The following is a 23294-nucleotide window of genomic DNA, read 5'->3' as shown; positions in this document are numbered from 1 at the left end:
CATTCAAGCAAATTAAAATCTCAGCCCACTTTTTTATAAGACCCTTAGAGAATGAGATACCTTATCTTCTCTAAGTATAATATATCCCACTGTAAAACTGTTGATTATGGCAGAAAAATACTCCGTCAGCACAAGTTTTTTCATTATGTTTGTCTAACTTTCTGAAGTTAGCCATGCATTTCTACGGAATGGGTTGACCCTGATCTATTCTGAAAAGCAGCCATGGACAATTATCACTTTAAAGAATGAGGGCAAAATCTTCAGGTATTTCTTTTTCTGCATAAATGGAAATAATGAAGCCATGCTAGCATTGGCAGCTACAGAAAATATATTCTTAGTCTCTCTAAATTCATAAGGCAGAAGTGATTTAGCAACAGGAATAGGAGCACAGTGCAGCTTCCCAGAGTGAACGCTTTCATGCAAACGACAGAAGCATGGGCGATGGCCCTTTCCTGGACATGTCCCTATCCATTTATCCTCCCTGAGTCTTTCTAGGTATTATTGCTTTATTATTTGCCCTTCCTTTATGGCTTTTAATACCTAAGCTTATCTATTGTAGGATAGAAACCAGAGCTAAAAATAAGGCCAGAAAGCCAAATATTGAAGTTTTACTCTAAACATTTATTGAGCACCTACCTGCATGTGCCAGGCACTGTGCTTCATTTACAGGATGAAAAACATGAGGGAGACCCAGATTTTGCTCACAAGGGGCTCACAATCTACACGTGATGGGGCCAATGCAGGCAGGTAGACAGATAACCATTCTACCAAAAAGAGCCAGTGCTACAACAGAGGTTTACAGAGAGTACTGTGAGAGTATGGAGGATGTGGTGAATAATGGAGCCTAAAAGATCATGGTGTGTGTGTGTGTGTGTGTGTGTGTGTGTGTGTGTATGTATGTGTGTGTTTATAGAAGAGAAGATTCTGAAGTGTAGGTTGTGCCAATAAGTAGAATAAGGGAGACATTGTAATTTCACCAAATGTCAAGACAGGACAAAAAAAACATCTGACAGGTTATGTCATTTAAAGGAGACTGCCAAGGAGGAGAAGCTAGAAAAACAAGAAATAATAAAGATATGGACAGTCTTTTGATAGTGAGACAGGAAGAGATTGGGTCCAAGCAAGAAGGCTTATGTTATCATGAAAGTATTCAATTAGATCCAACCATCAAAGAAAACTTTGCTGACTTTGAGACCACATGCCTGTCAGATATTTGCAACTCAGATCTTTCTGATCTGAAAGGAGATCTCAGCATTCTATCCTGTTGTGGAAGAATCCAAGGCCTTATAAAAATTGTGGACATTTCCCCTGTCACACTCATTTGTTTATAGAAACTGTTCCAGTCCCTGAGCAAATATTTCTAATGTAGAAGAGATTATTTCCTCAGAAAGAGAGAACTCCTAGTTTGAATTAGAAAATGAGTCAGATAAACAAGGCAGGCAAACACTAAGAAATATGTTCCACTCAAATTTATTCCACTCTCTCAACATTAGTCTTTTGACTCCATTGTTGTCTTGATTGACAAAGTGACTTTTCATTAACAAGCATGACGAACTTTTCAGTGACACAGCCAACTGTGTCCAGCCAAGACGAAGAGAGAACAGACACCTAAACTGTGCTGGCTTCTTCACACAACCTATTCTTTAGAGGGAAATACTTTAAAAAGGAATAACATTGAGCTGAGAACATCCAAAAAATGGCAAGTCACTACATTAACTGATTATGAATTTGGTATTTGTATTTTTGGATGGTCTTTTATGCGATTCGAGTCTGCCAGCAGTAGAAAGTCTGCGTGACTGGGCCAAACAGGTTAGAGCAACCACAGAAGGCAATGCTATGTTCCCGATATACATGTAACCTTCCCAGAGGACTTCCTTGTCAAGTCATGTGATTTGAACCCAGGGCTTTCAGTCTTTGAGAATATAAATCCGCTGCTTCCTACTTTCAGGACTTCCTGAATGAAGTTCTGCAGTGACCATTAACGTACGGAGTTGTTATTTATCTCATGGAACAGTTATGGGCTCAATGATGAAAAATTTCATGTCATGGTTACCCCAATGTGTTGGATGATGGTGCAATGATCAAAAAAGATGCCAGTGATGACAATTGAACGTCCCTTTGCCTTCCCAGCCTCCTTCATATATTCTCAGGCATAGGATGACAAAGGGAAGTCCACGAGTCACATGAAGAAAGACTGTAGCCATGAGCACACGATCAGAAGCTCCTCTGTTTGCATCCACCCCCACCCTCCATGCCATCACCCTGTTCTATCTCCTGCTCGTGCTGTTCCTGTGAATTCCTCCACCATCTTGACACTGAGGCAATGTCCTTTGCCCAAAGTTCTGCCCATGATTCATTTCACCTAAACAGATGCTCAAAACGTGTCTGGCATAGTTTGTGTTCAAATACAATAGTTATTGAGTAAAATAATAACCTCTAAGATCTCCAAGGTAACAGAGTTTTAGGGGAGTGTCTTTTTAAGTGAGATAATGCTTTCTTATGTAGAGTGAAAAGAGCAAGGGTTTTAGAATCATGTCAGTCTAAGAAGAGAATTCCTGCCTGAATGTTTTTGTATTAAAAGAGATAGTATATATAAAAATGCCAAGCGATGTGCCTGGATCATACTAGGACCTCAGTAAATGCTCATTCCTGCCTCTCTATCTTACATAGTATTTTGAGATGATAAATAAAAAGAAGTAACTAGCTGGGTTTAAGAGGAAATTCATGTTGTCCATTAATTATACTTACCAATTTGGTCTAATTGGCAACTACCCCAAAATGAATAAAACAAGCGGGACTCAAGAGAGAAAAACGGCAGGCATCCTGTCAAAAAATAAAATCTTTGAAATTTCTACAACCCAATGGTTGGATACACTTTTATTAAAGCAGACCAATCACCCACTTTATATAAATTTAAACATGTGATGGAAATGGAAGATGCACATTTAGAATTATGCAAAGCACCAAATAGCCCTTCTGTACCATGTATAGATTGTCCCATCACTTCTTCACCTAAGCAGGTCCTTAAAAATCAACATTCTCTTTGCTGAGGTGGTATCCTTCATTATTCTGTTTCAGCCTAGCTGATAGCTGATTGGTTCTAAACAACATGTTTGCAGGGCACCAGACTCTCAAGTGAGATCTCTTGGCCCTAGCTTCTCAGGATCAAGCCAGACTTACAGAGCAACCTCAGCCTGTGGCAATTGTTGGCAGTCAGTGGTTGGGCAGCAGGTAGCTGATTGGTCAGAGGCATAGTAGTGTCTCACCCCACTTTTCACAGGATTTGGTAAATTCTCACTGCCCATACCTGTCAGAGGTGCCTTTTCATAAGAATGTACTCATTGGGGAAAGCATAAAGCAATATTCCTCGAAGCACAAACTATAAGGCTGGTTCCTCTGGATCCCCAATAATTTGCAAAGTAACAAGGTAAGAATAACTACTGTATTTTCCAGAAAGTTACTAATTAGTATGTTCCTGAGAATATAAATTTGGTTTGGTTTGGGAACACAGGCCTCCCTGGACCGCTATACCACTGTGTACACCAATTAGACCTCTTGCTAAGTATTATGAGCAAAGTCTCAAATAGACAACAATACAAACCCTACTGGAAATGTAGCATGAGCGTTTATTCATGGAACCACTCTCAAAATGGACTTATCTACATTTTCTGTGCAGAATGAACAGCCCTGTTGTGTTTCAGTTTCTTTCTTTATACCCATTACCAAATCCTAATGAAAAAAAGTTAAAATGACATTTTAGTGAAGGTCAACCAGATTTGTTGCATGGTTAAAAATGGAAAGTCTGGGCATTGGGCATCCATTGAGTGTGTCCTCAAATATCTTGATATTTCCTTAATTACCCTTCAGGACATAGTGGAAAAATGTTCTCAAGGGGGAAAATGAGGGAATAAAGGACTAAAGATTTTGCATCAAATGAGCCTGATGCCCTAAGATCCTGCTTTGGTTCCTTGCTCACGTGCACAGAAAACCTTTTTCTGATTTGAGTGTCTCTGGGGCTAAATAAATGAAAAAAGAAAAATAAATCAAACTAAGGTAGTGACCATGCTGAGCAAAGGGCTGCAGACTACAAGTGGGAACTCTGAGCTCAGATAAAAGTTGTGCCACTTAGTTCACTATAGAAGTTTAAGCAGGACACTGACCTTTTCTAAGTGGGCTTTCCCACCTGGAAAATGAAGGCAATAAACTGATGAAATACATGTAATATTGTATATCTATATTTATATCAATATCTTTATTCATATCATATCTATATCTATATTTATATCTATAACCTATATCATCTATATAGGTATACCTATATATCTATATTATACTTATGAATAATGTATGCATAATGTCCCATCTATCATATTATTCTATAGTTGATCTTCATTATTACCTTATTAAGAAGATTTGAATAAAGGTAAGTAGTGAAAATACATAATTTCTCCTTATGATTCTAATGGTCATATTTCCTAAAAAATTAACCCTAGTTCACATGTAATCCTAGTTTATATTTGCAGCTGAAATTTTGCTTAAGACAGGATAAACAATTTAATTTAAAAAAATTTCAATTAGCCTGCATGCTGTTCATTAAATTTCTGGATGTTGAAAGTTTTCAGCTACATCACTTGCCATCATTGCCTGCATTACACCTGTCAAAATCTTTCTTAAAATACCTCGGCCTTGTACCCTTATGAATACTCCTCCAGATACGTTCTCTTTCTGAATTCCTATTGCACTTTGTATCACTGAAGGGCATTTAACACTTGCTGCTTTAGGATACAGCTCTTTGCACGCTGAGAGGCAAGAGAGCACAGTGGTTGAGGCATGGGTGCAGGAAGATTTCTTGGGTCTGCCACTTATCAGCAGTCTGACCTTGAGACTATTCCTTGATCTCTTCGAGCTTCAGTTAACTTTTCGATGAACAGGAGTAACAATAATGCTACCCACTTCATAGGGTTATTATAAGAATTAAATCAGTTTTGTTTTTGTAAAGGGTTTAGAATACCACTTAGCAAACACGAGTTATTAACGCATTTGTAAAACTCTTAAGTTCCTCAAGTGTACAGCTAGGTCTTATTTATCTTGCACCTCCTACAGTGCTATGTATATTGTAAGCACACAAGCAAAGACTGGCAGAGTAAGGCAAGTATTGTGAAGTGGAAATGTAGGAGAGAGAGCGCAATCGTTATTTATTTTAAATGAAAGGTATTTGGAGTTCTCATTTTTGCCACAATTTGAAAAGCTGAAGAACTTAGGACACGTGCTTTGGCTCCATATGAAGCGTCTTAAAAGTACAGAGGAATAAAGAATATAGTGGGAGCCACTGTTTCCCCAGTGAGCATGACAGACAACCTTTAGCTATTGAATGAGCTGTTGCGTGAGCTGGGTTCCATCACAGAGAATAGGGCCCAGAAAAGAGAGATAGGGGAGCAGAATTTTGGGGTGCCCAGGAGCATGATGAAGGACAAATAAACAAACCTAACTGTAATAGACTGTACTCATGGTAAAGGTACAAAAGTAGGAAAGTTTCAGTAGCCCTATTATAAGAGTACTAGAGTATCTGGTTATGGCTAAGGATTGGGGATAAACTTAGGCTATTTTGCCATTCACCAACTCTTAATAAGAAAGATATTTTTGCTTTCAGTTCAGCTATTATAAAATGTAAGCATAAAACCTATTGCCTTGGTCTCATAATTTTTTACAACACATCCTTTACATGGGATTTGAGAATATGATTCTTTTTGCTGTTTCCTTAACCAGCCCATCCCACTAGATTTTCTGACTTAACTCTTTCCATTTGTCTTAGAAAGAGTGGAGGGGTTGCCAGCAGACTGAGTGAACAAGGGAAAACAAAGCTGTGCTGCTCCTTACCCACAGATCAAGAATGACATAGTATATGCACTCAAGGGAAGAAGGCACTAAACTACATTAGATGGATAGGCACACTACTTCCGAAGGCTTTCTTTCTTCCTCCCTGGCTCTCTGCCTTCTTCATTCCTCTCCTTCTTTCCATTTTTCATCCCTACCTTTCCTTCTCTTCTCTCTTCCCCTCCTCTCTCCTCTCTTCTCTATCTGTCTCTCTCTAATAAAATATATTTGCTCATGTAAAAAAACATTGAAAATGTCAATTCTCATTTTACTTTTCCCAACTCAAGTCTCAGTCCCTATAGAAGCTGCAACTAATAATTGTTCTTCTTTGTCCTTTCAGATGTTTTATAAGTATACATGTATAACTGTATATCCATATATATCCACACATATATATGTATATACATATATAAAACACAGATGTGTGTTGTACAACTGTGTTTTTAATGTTAGAAAAGAAAAATATTTACCCTTGGATATATTTCCATATGAACCCAAGCCGAGTTGCAGCATTTAACTTCAGAGTATTTCACTGTATGTCTACATATAATTTAATTAGTCATATATTGGTGAATCTTTGGGTTAATTCCATTTTTATTACTCTAAAAATTATTGCAATAAATATGCATAGAATAAATTTCTAGAAGTAAAATGATAGGCCCAAAGGTTATGTACATTTAAAATTTAATAGGGTTACCAAACTGTCTTCCAAATAGGTTGTCCATATTTACACACACACCAGTACATATTCCCAACTACCACACTTACTGACACGAGATACTTTACTAGTAAAACTTTGTGTTTTGCTAATCAGATACACTAAAAAACATTTAATTTCTCTTAATTTTCATTTACTAAATTTTGAATGAGGCTGAGCACTTTATTTTCTTCCCTGTGATCATTCTGTTGATATATTGTGGCCATTCTCTTATAGGATTTTTCTTTTGGATTATATGTACTCTTTGATTATCACGGAAACTAGCTCCCTTTTCAGGGCAGCAGATACTTCTTTGCTTTGTCATTTATTTATTGAACTTGTTTATAGTGTTTTCTAATGGCATTCCTAAACTTTGAATCCATTTTCTATAGGAACTTGTGTGAATAAAAAAAAAATCACAATAGATCTGTTTGCTGTTATGAAAAGATAAAGGAAAATATGCCAGGTAAGGCAAACACAAAGCAATGAAACTGTTCCACATAGAGAGTATCCAGAGAGGAAAGTGAGGTTTATTTTCAAAGCCGCTGCCTTTGGTTTCATTAAATCTGTAAGGCAACAGATCCCAGATCCCTTAGACAGAAGGGAAATCCCAACTCTCTTAAAACTCAGCCTTTTTTTTTTTTTTTTAAAGCTCTGCCTTTTAAGTTTCATTGGATAACATGAACTAAAACAAAAAGAAAACCTAATCAATAATGTCACATGTATCTCGGTCTCTAAAACAGGTGACCCACTCACATTTTGAAGAGAAGCTCTACTAATTAATCTTAATAACTGTCAGCATCAGTGAATACTCTCAATTGTCTATGCATTGGCATTCAGGAGGTTTCAAGAGCCCTTCAGCTGTATCTTGCCAAATTATTAATTATCATTTAGGGATGATTAACATGAAGAAATGCCAAATTGGATAATTGGAATATAAAAAGGCTTTACACTCCCCACAGCTCATCTGCTTATCAGGTCTCATCAAATGCTCCTCAGCAAAGTAGGAAGATGGGCTGTTCCTATTCCCTAAAATAGGTCTCTTGTCCTTTTCCCCAACAGGCCAAAGCCCAGTTCTAAGATAGACTTGAGAAGCTGGCCAATCTCCACTCTACTGCCATATGTAGGTCACATATTTCCAGAATCTATTTTTGAAACATTAATATTAATAGTACAGTGTCATAGACACATAGAATCTATTCTATCTATTTTAATATCTTGGGATTTCAAATGTTACCAAACATGCAGCAAAATATATGGCCAAGGATTCATTATGGAAGGTACATGAATTATGCATAGCCTGGCATATGCAAGTACTCTGAGGCTAAAGGGATCCGTTCAAGTTAGTTAACTTAAAAAAACTCAGAGATGAAGAGTGAAAGAGCAAGATATGAAGTGTACACTACAGAAGCTACTTTTGGACAAGACTTCCCAGAGATGATGGAACATATAGGTGTGTCGTATGTATGAATGGCAGATACATTTTACCTTGTGCCAACTCCAGCTACTTCTTAATAACCATCTGGCATGCTCTACTGAAAAGGTGTGGCAACACTGCTAGTTGTACCCCAATACCTATTCTTTCCTTCTTTTGTAGTGATGAAATATTTAGCTGGCTATGTGTATACTCAGAATAAAGACTGCATTTTAGAATCCCTTTTTAGTTAGCTATGGACATGTGACCAAATATTGGGACATAGGATGTAAGCCAAAGTGGTGTGTATGGTTTTCTTATTGTGCCTTTTAAAGGACAAGTTATGAATTTCCCTTGTTCGTTTTTCCCGATTCCTTCTGGCCAGAATGTAGATGAAATGCTGAGCTCCCAAGGATCCATGAAAACAAAGATGGCAGAGCAAAAGAAAGAAGGAATCTGAATTCTCAACACTGTGAGGTTATCACATCAAATCTACACTCATGTTCAGAATAACATATGCATGAGAAATAATCTCCAATCTCATTTAGGCATCCATTGTGTTGAGCCTTTATTACAGCAGCAGAACCTCAGTTCTAATGAATGAAAATGGTTCTGAGCTATATGAAAGTTCAATGGAAAGAGTGCCATGCTAGGTTTGCAATGCTGAGAGTGGGCAAGGGCCCCGATGGTCTCATGACAACTCTTCCTATGTGGCTATCCAACTTACTCCCAAATGGAAAACTTTTCGGAGAAACTTCCATGTAGCTCATACTTTATATCTTCCCTTTGCCATCTGCCTCCCTCTCTGTGCTACTGTTGACTACTTCAGGCTTGGACTTTCTGTATTTGATATAAATACAAAGAATGAGACTGACTTAATCATAAGAATAAAGATAAGTAATATGTATATACTTATGATATATCATGTATGTATATATAAGTGATTACAATCCTTCAAAATAGCCTCCTCGCTGCTCTATGTTATTTTATCGATGCTGCTCTTGCTAAAACATTAAAAAAAATTTTTTTGAAACTGTAAATTCACGCATTTCTTATAATAATATGACTGGGTCAAATCACTTAAATTCCTTTCATGCCAACCCAGCATCTTTTTATTGAGCACTTACTATGTACATTAATATTAGTCTTGGTGTCAGAGATTTTGGTAAATCTATTAAGGTTATCAGTGATACTCTTTAGTTAATCTATGTCAAATTTCCAGGGTAAGTTGACTTCATAATTTAACAATAGAAAAATACTCAGACATAAAAGGTGTTTACTGCAGTCCCTGGAAATGAGAGACAAATACCAGAAGTGAAAGATTATTAATTTTTAAAAAGCACAGCTTTGTGGTGATTTACTTCATAAATTTATTCATTCAGTCAAGATTTATATTACTGCCTTGCTCTCTTATTTTCAAAATAATTCTCAGTTTTGTATAGATAAACAACAATAGCACTAGAATTCTCCTTGCATTCAATTTTGAACTCTATTCTACTAGAATTTTGATTTCTTAAAATATCCCTTGGGCAATGAATTCTAAGGGATAAAGTAACCACATTTCTGGGCCTCTGCCGATGCTCCCAAATCAGCTAATAACGGAGAACTGCAGGATTTCTCTGAGCAGCAAGCACTCAACAATGGGGAACTCCACTGTTGAGCATATCTCTAGAGTTACTGAGACTGAAATGTATAAAGCAGTGGTGCTAAGAGCAGGTGCTGCTGAGTTGGAAATTTTGATTTACTTCATGAGTCAGTTCTGCCTCTTAAGCAGGTTGGTGTTTCCCTCCAAATGAAAAAGAGCTTCCTTATAGCCATAATGCAGAAAGGTCAACTCAAGTCCACTGACAGTTTTGAATACATTGAGAGCTCTAACATAGTGATTTTGGTTCTCACCCAGAAGAGTGCAGATTCAGAACATATGAAGTTAGACATAAGAAGAACTACCCAACAGCAAGTGGCATGAGGATCTGAAGGAAATATATCCAGCCTGTGCTGCACAGGTTGTTAAATATTTTGAATCTCACCATGGTTCGCTACTGCTGCTTGTAAGTAGTAAGTAAAGACTTTGCAACTATTTTACCTTGGAAATGCGTGTTCCTGCTGAATCAGCTAGTAGAAATATATATATTTTTTTTGGAAAAAAACAAAAACAAACAAACAAAAAACAAATAGAAAACTCAAGGCAACAAACAGAGTCAGAGCAGTGTTTCCCAAAGCATATGATTGACATTTGGGCCAGGTGATTCTTCATGTGAAACTGCCCTGCACGTGGTAGAACATTAACATTCCTGCTTCCTCTCCAGTGCCATTCGGGAGCACCTGAAATTGTGTCAATCCCAAATCCCACTGGTATTTTTAAATGTCTCCTAGAGGAGGCAGTGTCAACCTAGTGGAGGATTACTACAGCCATGTTTAAGAATTATCACCAAAAAATGGTGGTAAGGGAGCTAGGGTATAAATGATGCAGTCATGAGTACTTCTTTCTAATTATGGAGATTTCACTAAAATGAAATGCTTTAAATTAGTTGTGTCAGCTCACAGAGACGAACTTTGTGTTTTATTTTACTATTAGAGGTCCAGTGCATGAAATTCTTGAATTGGCGATGGGGCGCTATTCCCTCAGCCCAGCCTGCACCCTCCCTAATTTGGGACCCCTCAGGGGATGTCCAACTGCCGGTTGACACTTATGGCAGTCAGGTCATATAAACATGGGACATGGCTTTCGGCCGGGGGACCACAGTGCCCTGAAGTCAGGAAGGCACCCAATCTTTCTTAAGTGCCACATGACAGATCCTTCACTAGCTGACTCATAACCCTTTGCACTCCGAACCATTCTGGACATTGGCTACCAGCTACTCGATGCTACTTTGCGGCGGAAACGTGCGTTGAATTAACTCAATTCCCTGTAATCACTAATAAACTGCAATGTCCCCCCTGAGAGGGGACATCCGAGTGATATGCTAGAATTCCAATGTCCCCTGAGAGGGGACAGCGGAGTGCAAAGGGTTATTAATTACAACATTGTGAGGGAACGCTGTCCCTGGTTCACAGTTGCAGAACAAAATCTAAGAGCAACATGGTAATTTGTCTAAGGTCACAGCCGTGATGATCTGAACTTCCAGGTTTCCCTGCCACTGTCAGCTTATTGTCACTGGTGATAAACAAAGGTCTCCTCTTTTCCCAAATGTTATATTCTTCCCTCTGTATAACTCTTGAAAGAAAGCCACAATTTCTGGGGATTTTCTAATCTTCCTTTTTAATAATTTTGGCCTGCTAAGAATAGAACTAGGACTTGAAAAGATTATTGTCAAATTTTCTGGTTACATTTTAGAATGAAATCATATTTTAATTTAAAGAATTGTTAAAGAGTTCTTGGATAATGTTTGCCATTATGTTGTCACTGAGTTAAGGAAATACTTCTACTAAAATCTACCTTTTGCCAATACAAGTTAAAAAATGTTTTGGTACTTGAATATTTATGGGTAAAATATTTATGATAATGAAATATAATGAAAAATTTATGAATGTCTGAATTTCCTTCAAAATTATTTTGAGGAGAATGCATATATATATGTGTGTGTGTGTGTATAATATATATCCTATATAATAAAAGCCTAATATGCTAAGTGTCCAGTCATCTGGTTGTTCATTCAACCAATCAAAGCATAATATGCTAATGATTTGCTTAAGTGGCTCAATGGCTCACTATAATGTGCATTGACCACCAGGGGGGCAGGCAGTTGACTGGTCAACCAGTCACTATGACATGCATTGACCATCAGGAGGCAGATGCTCTGAGCAGTTGGTTAGCTTGTTGCTGGGATTCAGCTGAGAGGGACTGAGTGAGATGGGTGGGTCAAATCTTGGAGCCCTCCTGCAATCCCTCCCCAGCTGGCCAATCTCCTGTGACCCTCCCTGACCCTGATCATGCACTGGTGGGGTCCCTTGGCCTGGCCTGTGCCCTCTCACAATCTGGGACCAGTTGGGGGATATTGGAGAGTCGCTTTTGGCTGAGGGACCCCAAATTTGTGCAGTGGGCCTCTAGTGTGTGTGTGTGTGTGTGTGTGTGTGTGTGTGTGTGTGTGTGTGTATTTACACATACACATTGGTGGATGGGAATGTGCTAAGTTGATTCAGCTTGTATGAATATGTGAATATCAATAAAATAGGAGGTATTGTTTATTATGGACCTTTGCTTATTTTAGTTCAAGCTTAGTATATGTGATGTTTGGCAATACTAACTAAAGGTTTGGGTCACTTTTGATAACTCACTTAATCAGGTCTCTTTTGATAACTCTCTGTACCTCTTATTTTTATTTTATTATTATTATTTTAAAAATATATTGATTTTTTACAGAGAGGAAGGGAGAGGGATAGAGAGTTAGAAACATCGATGTGAGAGAAACATTAATCAGCTGCCTCCTGCACACCTCCCACCGAGGATGTGCCTGCAACCAATGTATATGGCCCTTGACCAGAATCGACCTGGGACCCTTCAGTCCACAGGCCGACGCTCTATCCACTAAACCAAACCGGTTTCGGCATAAGGGAGATCCTGTAACTTATCAGATCCAAGTTCTGTTAGAATAAAATCCAACTCCTTACACAGGTCGTCTTGTTCTTCACTGAACACCTGGGGCCTTTGTCCCTGCTTTCATTCTCCCCAGAATGCTCTTTCCACGACTGGCTCCCTAATTTCAGGTTTCTACTTACACATCACCTCCTCATAGAGGCCATTCCTGACCACCTAATCTACACTATCCCCACAATACACATGCATACATGCACACACACATGTGCAAACATATACACATGCACATAACTTTCTGCTTTATTTTTTCTTATTAGTGCTTTTTATTACCAAGCATAATATATTTACCCGTTTACTCATTTACTTATTACTCTTTTTCCCCTCTTGATTTAAGCTCAATGAGATGTCTACTCCTGCTATTATTGACCTAACCACAACTGGTACATAATAAGAATTCAAGAAATACTTGTTTACTAAAAGCAGGATTGGAATGGTTTGAGGCTTTGCATGTTAAATGTGATGTTTAGAAAATTACAAATAGAAGAATGTTCCAAAGCAGACAACCACTCACATTTGAAAGGATTCTCCTTTAAAAACAAAGCCCTTCAATGACCAATGATGATACTCAGGACAGACTGTTGGCAACAGCAAGGAGTGGAGGGAGGAAGAGATGAGATCATAGAGGCCAGCGTAGTATACATATGGCAGACACTGTGTTTGTAACATGCTATTACATACAACTGGCAGATTAACAAAAAAAGGGGTTAAAGGTCTCCTGAGCAGGATTCACTTAATATTTAAGGAAAATACTCATCAGAAGATTCTATCATTATGTAAAAAATAGACCTGTTGAAAGGTTACTGTGGCATGCAGGTCACCCATAAGCAGTGAGGAGGACTGACAATGAAGAAATGCTGAGTATATATTTGGAAACTCTGAATGTGATGGGTGGGGGACAGTATTTTTGTGGTACAGTGGTATAGTGAATGACGGCATAGCGTCTAATTTTCAGGAGACTAAATTAGGGGCTGGCTAATTAGGATAGAACATCCTTTCCTTGGGCAGCCTGTGAGGCACCTGGATAGGTTTTAATTCGGGGCAGGCATCCCTTAGCTGGTTGTATAATTTATACAATCACTCCTACCTCTCCTCCTAACACTGCTGACTGACCATCTCAGCTGCCATTGGGGGCTGACATAATGACACGATTGGCTTGTCTGGACAGATTCTGTCTCATTACTGAGCCAAACTTGAGTGAGTTTGCTCCTTGTCCACCCTGCTCCCCCCGTCTTCAGCTTTCAGGTCACTCCCAGGTAGGCTCTCATCCTTAATCTGAGGGCGTAAAAACAAAGTAAGGCTACAGCCTATAAAAAACTTAAACAGAGAACACTAGTTTACACAACATTTACCCATTCTATCGAATATTAGAATTACATTCAATTTTAGGATAACAAAACCTACCACCCCTTGCTTATAGTGCTTTATTGCATTTTCTAGTATTTTTTTCCCCAAAAGACATTTCCTTCAGGATAATACCATGTTTTCCCTTTCCAAAGACAGTTGAGGATTCTTAGATAGAAGAGAGTTTACTAATACAATTTTGATGGCCTACACCAAAATTTATTGTTCTATACTTGCCTATGAAAAAGATGAAGGTATGAAAGCTGACTGCCTAAATAGCAGCAGTTCCTCAAAAGTAAAACCAGAAAGGAGAGAATAAGAAGAAGTAGTTGTGGCCTCCTAGGTTGAACATCCCAGTACTGGGAGAAAGGTGGTTATAGCAAGGAGATCCCACTTGCGACAGATGCAGAGAAAAGGCTAGAGAAGAGAAAAGCCATTTGGACAAGTTGAATCACATTATACTGAACTTTTGAGAACTTATCCAGCCAGAGAGAACTTTTTTCTTATTTGGAATTGCAGGCTTTGAAAAGTTCAATCAATTCAATCCACATTTTCCTGATGGGACATACAATGGATGACCACAAAGTCTGAGCTTGCAGAGAAGCCTCATGTTACTTTGAGAAAACAATTTGAATTTTATTTTGTGAGAAGAGACAGATTATTTTCATTCCTCTATCACATTGAAATGCCAGTCACTTTGTGAGCAGGTGAGCCATGCTGTTGTTACAATGCTACCCTTCACAGTTAAAACAAATGTGTGCATGATAAAGCATAGAACACATAAATACAGAAGAGAGAACTTTAGTGTAACCATCGGATACATATCATGTGGTATACATATATCTAAATACATACGTATCAAGAACCATGAATGAATACATATGAGACAGAATTTAAGTTTCATCAAGATGGTTACACATGATGTTTTAGTTTAAAGAATGTCAGTTCCCTTGAAATTCCTTTGCACAGTCATATCTGTGCTAAGATCAAAGTCAAATTTTTTTTCTAGCTATCAAAAATAGTATAATAAATAGAAACAATTTCTCTGAGGTGCTTTTCCTCCTTAAGAACCTTCTGTGTAAAAGATGTAGGAAAAGTTTGGAGAGAAAAACTCATCTGCATCCACAAACCCCAGAAGGGGCTGAACTTTCCATGCATGATAAATGAGATGGAGTCCACTAATCAAGTGGGTGATTCTTTCTTAGGCCTCCGACTGTCCTCCTCTAGACAACTTCCTCTCATTCTAACCACTGGCCCCGTAGAAATCATAAGGATCCATGTTTGAGACTTGCTCAAGTTTTAATAGTATTTTTGCAAGCTGTACTTAAAGTTATTCATTCACTTCTAACACGCTTCTGAGGAGGCTTGAGGGTGGGAAAAGCAGCTACTTACTTGTGTTTATCTTCTGGAGTGAAATATGCTTTTCCAGCTGTCTCCTAAGTTTCACCTCTGCTCCATATTTCCCGGTGGTCCCGTTGTCAGCCAGAATGAAGTGGGAATGCATGCTGTTGAGAACAGTGAGCTTGCTCATGGGATTGGACATAGTCTGATATGGCCGGACAACCTGCAGGATTTCAAAGGGAAGAGGCAGAAGTCAGAGAAAAGAGAGCCACATTTTAAAAGGAGAAATGGGCAGAGAGAATAGAAAGAGAGAGAAGGAAAACCAATCCTTTGGTACAGGGAAAGCACAGTCTACTTCCTCTTCCTAATACTGGTTGGGATAGAAGCAAGATTTGTGGTGAATGTTCTGTGTGAAGCAATTTTATGCTGAAAGTATTATGTATTTATTTATTTACTGAATGCACACAGAACTAGAGTTTATGCTTTCGTTGTGCACAGAAATTGGCACACGAAGGATTGTTTCATTTTGAGGTTGATCTGTTATTTGTTGAGGAACTAAAAATAATTTTTAAATTTAGTTGTTTTTGTTTCTTGCTTTCTCTTCTCTATCATGTGCATACCCCAATAGACACAGCAGAGCAATGATGACTCTGTACATGGTGAAAGCCGGGGGTTGGGGAAGTGAATTTTTCTGTCAAGCCTATTCAATAATCTGAAATTCTATTATTTTAGATCGACACTGTTCTTAATCAACACCTTATTTAAGTGGAAATAAACGTTGAACGTAAAATAACTGCCTCATGAGATGAATATGAATCAGTCTCAAAATGATCATAACTGTTGTATTTAAAAATATATATATTTTATTGATTTCTTACAGAGAGGAAGGAAGAAGGATGGAGAGCTAGAAACATCGATGAGAGAGAAACATCGACCAGTTGTCTGCTGCATACCCCCCACTGGGGATGTGCCTGCAACCAATGTACATGCCCTTGACCGGAATCGAATCCAGGACCCTTCAGTCTGCAGGCCGACGCTCTATCCACTGAGCCAAACCCGTCTTAGCATAACTGTTGTACTTTTGTTGTTGCTATTATTTTAATTTCACGGTGAATTACACTACTTAAAAAAGAACAATTCTTAGTGTGGCCTTTCAGATTTTTTATATAAAAGGAAAGCAAAGCCTATTGTGAGTTTGTTGCTTTACTTCCATTATCTATATTCCTTGCAAAAATCTGACAAGTTAGAGGGTGTTGTATTTATTTTGTAGATGAAGAAACAGGTAAAGTAGATTTTTCAAGAGTTCACTGCACATAGGACCAGACTTCACACCCAGGCCTGTCTGATTCCAAATTTATGCTCAGTCTCCCTTTCCACATTGCCTGCACACAATGAAAACAATATTGCTGAAAATCTATTGCTAAAGTACTTACATAGAAACTTCTCTCAAGACCATGAGAAGGAAGACTCAACCAGTTCACTGTCACATGGTGCCATTACGTTTTCCTTGCATTGAATCATTGAAATGGACAGGCAGAAATATAAACCATGGTGTCACTATTTCTGTGCCTTTGTGCAATGTGTACCTTACTTATAAAGGTGAAATGTTATTCAATATGTAATAACTCACCATGAGAAAAGGGCAGTAAGATTGAGTGGTTTGTTAAAAGGAATTACAAACTAACTTAACAAAGAGAGTCTGCAATAGTAAAGATCTCATACAAGTCATTTTTTTTATACCTTGATGCTTATTTTGAAGTGTCACATTTCTATGTGTCTAGCAATCACAATCTACTCAATAAATAGTAAATGAATGAATAGGACAACTTGAAACAGATATGCTTTTGTTCAAAATGGGGGGGGGGAAGGCCTCTCTATTCTGAATCGTTTGGGGTTTTATCTAATCTGAAGTTAAAATGTATAATTCTGAGCTTGTGAAATATCCTGCATTTCTTTTGTTTCTTTTAATGTTTGTCCTATTTGCTTATGTAGCATTAACGCAACATTAATTCACTGCTTCATTTCAGTTGGCTCTTTTTGATAAAAGCCCAGAACGTTTTGAGTAGTGTTTCCAGTAATCACATGGAGTGGTATTCAATTACTTCTTTGTCTGCATTACTGAATGAGAGTCCCCGCCCACATACAGAGACAATGGCTGGCTAACTCCATCCTGAGCTCTTCATCAGTGGAAGAGTAGGTCACTTGTGGTTGAAATTCCCATTTTGTTGTTATTCATTTTTTATCATAAAACATTCATTCTACATCAGAGTATGTTAATAAATATTAATGCTTGGTTGAATGAGGCTTAGCAGAATGACTTTTCCCTTTTCTTAAAGTACCTGTGCTTGGTGCTTTCGGACCAAAGAAAATGCTTTCGTTACTGTTCTCCCTTTCCTAACAGCAGGCTCCGGGTCCAAAGAGAAGACCCAAAGCAGGGGACAGTAGATTTTCTACAAGTTCAACTCTGCACAACCGTGAACTCAGACATTTGTTCTAGTTGAGACTTGAGGACATGTTTTATAATTTTTGAGAACCTAATTAAAGACCATCAGGGAAAGTGACATTTTCAAATGAAGAAAGGCAGGAAGTAATTCTGGGCCAACCTCATGTACTCACTATAATCTGAGAATAAAAGGACGTAATTAAATCATCAGACTATATTCTCTGTATCTGTTTCCTTCACCACAGGGTTCTAAGGACACTGGTGCTTCTGTTTTCTGAGTGTTGACCTTTTTTTCTTGGGAAACATGGCACACCAGTTCTTTGGGAATACTAGTACATTTGAATCAGTCATGACAAGAAGGTCAGGTATACAGTATCACTAGGCATTTTAATTTCTTCATCTTGCTGCTTCCAATTTTTTTAAAATCTTATATCTAGGGTAAATGAAAGGTGATCATATTTTGACAAAAATTGTGTCTGCTGAATAGGGGATATAAGTATAAAATAATTAAAATGTCCTAATTTATTTTCTAGTCATCATTGGAGGAAGATATGCTGAATCCTAGAACAATTCTGAATGTTTGAGCCATAGAAATCTGTTTGAAACCCAGTTCTCCAAAAATCTGAGTCTCATATTTTTAATCTTTAAAAGGGAAAGAATAAAACCACTTACCTTAGATGAGATTACGTGTAAAATACATAGCACCATACCTGGCTCTTGCCAGGCAATCTATAAGGGTAATTTCCTTCTTAAACTCTGCTTTATTTTACCAACTATAAAGTGATTTTCTAACCACAAACTGGTGACCAAAAGGAAACAGTGACCAAAAGAAACAAATCACAGACTTCTGTTTTACACAAGAGGTTTCAATGGGCAATCTAAGCAAAGGCAAAAGACATTAGCCATCAGTTGGCAAAATATGCAAAGTGCTTTTTCTTTGCCATGTCCTCCCAGGCCATTTACAAGGGTAATGCTCTAGAACTACTTGTTGATTAACTAAAAGAAGGAAATAATTACCCGGTTACTTCTGAGGGATGCATTTTGGTCTAACTTGCCTATAAAATCCACTTGATGTTCTTCATTACAAACATTCCAGCAGTCTATTTTTGTTTGAGTTTCAATTTGCATATCTACAAAAGATTTACTGACTTTCTTGTTATATTTTTCAAATAGAGAAAAAGAATGCATTTGCATTACATAAAATAAAAATGAATGTTTATCTCTGACAAAACATTGGAGGTAATAAATCAACTTTTATTTTTAAGAGCTCATAAAAAGAGGCCTTTGTAAAAATGTGTGTATATGTGTGTGTATGTAGATGCACTTCTACGCAGGCATAGTAAGAACAATTTTGACGTGTTCATGACTTATAGATATATTAGATTACTGTGTTTCACAGCCAGTGTTTCCTGAAAGAATCAAGCCCTAATGACCTACAGCACCCACTGTATGTAATGGATCACTTTCTCTCCTATGAATACAGGCTCAAGTTAGGTAACCTCTTAAGAGAACTGAGAAGAAAGTCACTGGAATAATTTTTTGTGTTTTATAGTTTAGATGAGGCATATGGGTTGAAATAGGCTGATTAGTGTCTGAAAGACCTACATGTCAATTGATATTTTATCATTGGTGAATACGGTAGTATCTAGATCCAGGAGGGAAATTTGGTTAGAAATGGAATTTTGACATTTAATAGCCTTTGGGTACCCTGAGCCAGGATACTTCTATGTAATGACATTTTGCCTTTCTTTCTTGTACCTCAAGAGTAGATAAGAGACTTCTTCACTCATTACTCCATTGTACAGATTGGTAAAATTTTGGCTCCAAGGTCTGTATACCTTGACTCTAAAACAAAGAGGCAATGAAGTAGGAGCAGTTTAAGGGGCTACTAGAGGTGAAGATCCCTTGTATAAGGCATCTGTAAGGTCATTATCATTGCCAGGAAGGGACTGATCCAGAGACACCATGAAAAAATGGAATGTCCTTCATGTGCTGGTGCCAGAGTGCTGCATTTATTTTCTCCATGTGGGCTTAAATCGATTGCTTAGGAGCTGACCACTTGGGAGCTAATCTAAGACCTGCTTGAGTTTTCCTCGCTACTTTCATGAATGTTCTGGTCGCACCTAGGAGTACATAATGGGAAGTCATAGTGGGGGTTCTAATTCCAGGTCCTCTAGTTACAAATGTGTGATTCATTCATTCATTTTCTCATTAAGAATGTCTTGAGAAAAATGAATGTGATAAGTACCAGTCTGCCAGCTGGAGGAGACATGCAGTATAATCTCTCATCTAGGTAGTATCTCACAATAAATATTAAAAATGCATTTAGTAAAAGAAACTTTTTGGATGGTAGCTTTCTCATCTATAAAGTATATGACTGTAGTTTTTAAAGGCTTTCTATCTCTAAAATTGAGTCTGAACACTCTGTTTTGAAGAGTACCGTTGTGTGTTTTTTTTCTCAAGTTAGTGTAGAACAATGACCCTCTATGTGTGTTGGCTACAAAGATAAGTGTTTTGCTCATGTCCTTGGATCTCTTGTATTTTGTGGTGCTTTCTACAATTTTTGAGCAAAATAGAATTGAATTGAGTCAGATTCTTGAGTCATCAATCATAGGTCTTATGCAATCCCAGATCTTATTACCTGATAAGGTGTATATGATCCTTACCCAGGCAAGTAGCAGGATAGGGGGTGGTGGTGTTCACAGAGTCATTCTTCTCCTCCCAATAGCACTATGATTTTATTTATTTTATTTTTTATTTATTTTATTTTTTAAAAATATATTTTATTGATTTTTTACAGAGGGGAAGGGAGAGGGACAGAGAGTCAGAAACATTGATGAGAGAGAATCATCGATCAGCTGCCTCTTGCACACCCTCGACTGGGAATGTGCCCACAACCAAGGTACATGCCCTTGACTGGAATCGAACCTGGGACCTTTCAGTCCGCAGGCCGACGCTCTATCCACTGAGCCAAACCGGTTTCAGCAGCACTATGATTTTAATTACGGCAAGAAGAAAATTAGCACTCACTGACCACACTATGCTAGGCACTGAGTTAGACACTTTCACATGGATTAATCCATTCCATGGTTATTTTTTAGGTGAAACTATGGAGGCTCAGAGAAGTAAAGCAATCTTGGCCAAATTTGCCCCAATATCATTCTTTCCTCAAAACACCATATAAATTCCTTTACAGACCAGGAGACATTTATGGGGAAAACAGAGGATCCAGCCTGATTGTAAATTTATAAAGTATATTATGATTTTGCTGCTGGACATTTTTGCCAGTGGCTTAGCTGAGCATTACAGTCCTTTTGACAGCTGCTCAGATCATTTCCAGATGAGTCTGCTAGAACTGTATAGTATAAGAGGTCAGGGTAGGCACCAGCAGGCAGCCAAATGGGGTTTGTGCTTTGGAGAAAGAGAAACAAAGAAGTGGTAAGGTTCTCTTAGGATCAGGCATGTGTTTCTGGGAGAGAAGAGGAGTGGGAAGCAACCTCTGTGTGAGTTAAAGAAACACAGGGACTGAGAATAAAATGAAAAATGAAAAGAAAGGCACTGTGACCTTATAATCACAGAGAGGCCTACGCTAGCGGGGGCACTGGTTTTTATATACTATTCAGCCAGCTCAGCTGTAAGTCTAGGTATAAAGCAGGGTCATATTGAAACCCAGATGCTGCCTCTCAGCTCAGCAATCCAAACAAGAAAGCAGCACACCCGGGGGTCCATCTCCAAACAGGGCCCACATACTTCATCTCTGTGACTCCCACTAAAACCCCTGGAAAGAACAATGACACCTTTCTGCAGTGCTTTGAAAGTGTGCTCAACGCGTGGGCTGTGAGTTGCACCATTCTCATGTCAGCCTTTCCCCTTGAATAGGCTCACTTCCCTTTGTCCTGTCCTGTGGAGAACCGTGTACCATTCAGACACAGGGCTTGCTGGCAGTGGGAAATGACCCTTGAGTTGGAAAGGGACTATGTGCCTTAGAAATCACCATGTATCACTGAGAAAAACTTAAAATATGTTTCAATTCTTTGAAAATCTTCCCATAGTCTAGGCTGCATTCAGTGACTCACTTCTAAGACATAGAAAAAAACAGAAGCAATGGTATGTGACTTCTAAATCTAGGCCGTTAAAGGATTCCTCTTAGCTCTCTCTTGGATCACTTACTCTGGAGGAAGCAGCTGCCATGTTAATAAAGTGGCTTTTGGAGAAGTCCACACAGTGAGCAACTCCTAAGCAACAGCCATGCCAGGGAGTCCTCTTAGAAGAGGGTCCTGGAGCCCCAGATGATGCAGCTCCCACTGACAACTTCACTGTACCTTCAGAGAGACCCTAAGCCAGAACCATCCTGATAAGCCACTCATCAATTTCTGGGGCCCACAGAAACTGTGAGACAATAAATGCTGTTTTTTAAGCCATTAAGCCATCAAGTTTTGGGGTAATTTGTTACACAGCGATAGATAACTGATACAGTAGTGTATTATTATCTTCTTTGAGGCTTCACAATGTATCCTTTCCCTTCTATTCTGGATTTGCTATGCATCATAATTTCATGACTTCTTGTCCCCTCTGGGTTCTCTATGCTACCTGGCTTTTTGTTTTTTTTCCTGTGAGCCCGGACAGTCTTGGTTCTTATTCTCCCCGGGGGCTGCAACTGTCATCCTCCACTATCCTTACATGTCTGACCCAAACACCATCCTTCTTCATTTAGGGGATAATTGATAAAAAAAAAAAAGTTCTAGAGAGACCCTGAGGTGAAGGAGTTCAGAGCTTAAGGGGAGATTAACCGTCTGTGCCCTTGGAACTAAAGCAGAAGAAGAAAGACTGTATGCAAAGCACTGGTGGTAGGATATTGAAGTTTTAGCCTGGAGATTTATCATTTATCACTGAAATAATCACAACAATAATAAGGTCAACACTTTTTTTTTTAGAGCTTAATAAATATCAGCACCCATCTAAGGACTTTTATACAGATAATCTTTTAATTCTCTTAATGGTAGTAAAAAGTTGTTCGTTTCAGTATTGCTATCATTTTTCCCATTTTACTGATGGTAAAACTACCACAAAGAGGTTAGGTAACGTGTGCAATATTACACGACTAATAATATCTCTAGCTCTCTATCATAAACATTTAAACCAACTCAAGTCTCTTCTATCTTGACAAAAAACAAAACAAAAAACAAACCAAACCCTTAATTTATGGCTTCCTTCAGTTACTCATACATATCTCCTCTCTTCACAATCAAACCTGTAAGAGTATTTCTCTTTGTCATCTCTACTTCTCCTTCCTTACCCATTAAAATGGGAGTTTGATCATCACCATTCTCTGATACAGACGGAACCGGTGATGCCAATGATGTCCATCTTAATCAATTGGATGAACACTTCCAAATCCTTACCTTCCGTAGTCTTGCAATTCTATTTGGCATTACCCTTCATTCCATCCTGAAACACACATTCCCCTTGGATTCCATAACACTCCCTAGTTTTGCTCCTACCTTTAAGATCTTTTGGTTTCCTTTGTAGGCCGCTTTCTTCTGCTCAGCCATAAAATGTTGGAAGAGCATCAGGATTCAAGTGTAGGCCT

At 38.3% G+C, this 23294-nt stretch overlaps 1 protein-coding gene across 14 annotated transcripts in view; it reads right to left on the bottom strand.

The window, feature by feature from the left end:
- TRPM3 (transient receptor potential cation channel subfamily M member 3) overlaps positions 1-23294 on the bottom strand; it is a 662437-nt gene that overhangs the window by 167727 nt on the left and 471416 nt on the right. For 8 of the 14 annotated variants that reach the window (XM_084899451.1, XM_084899455.1, XM_084899457.1 and 5 more), the window contains exons 6-7: positions 15313-15484; positions 2749-2823 (exon numbers count right to left, since the gene is read on the bottom strand). In XM_084899451.1, coding sequence (XP_084755577.1) covers positions 2749-2823; positions 15313-15484 — 247 coding nt within the window. The remainder of the gene's footprint in view (positions 1-2748; positions 2824-15312; positions 15485-23294) is intronic. The other 6 variants (XM_084899460.1, XM_084899462.1, XM_084899463.1 and 3 more) reach the window with 1 other exon arrangement.

This window comes from Pipistrellus hanaki, assembly GCF_964339955.1.
Source record: "Pipistrellus hanaki genome assembly, chromosome: 11".
NCBI classification, from domain to species: Eukaryota; Metazoa; Chordata; class Mammalia; order Chiroptera; family Vespertilionidae; genus Pipistrellus; species Pipistrellus hanaki.
This window is presented reverse-complemented; position numbering and strand designations above follow the sequence as displayed.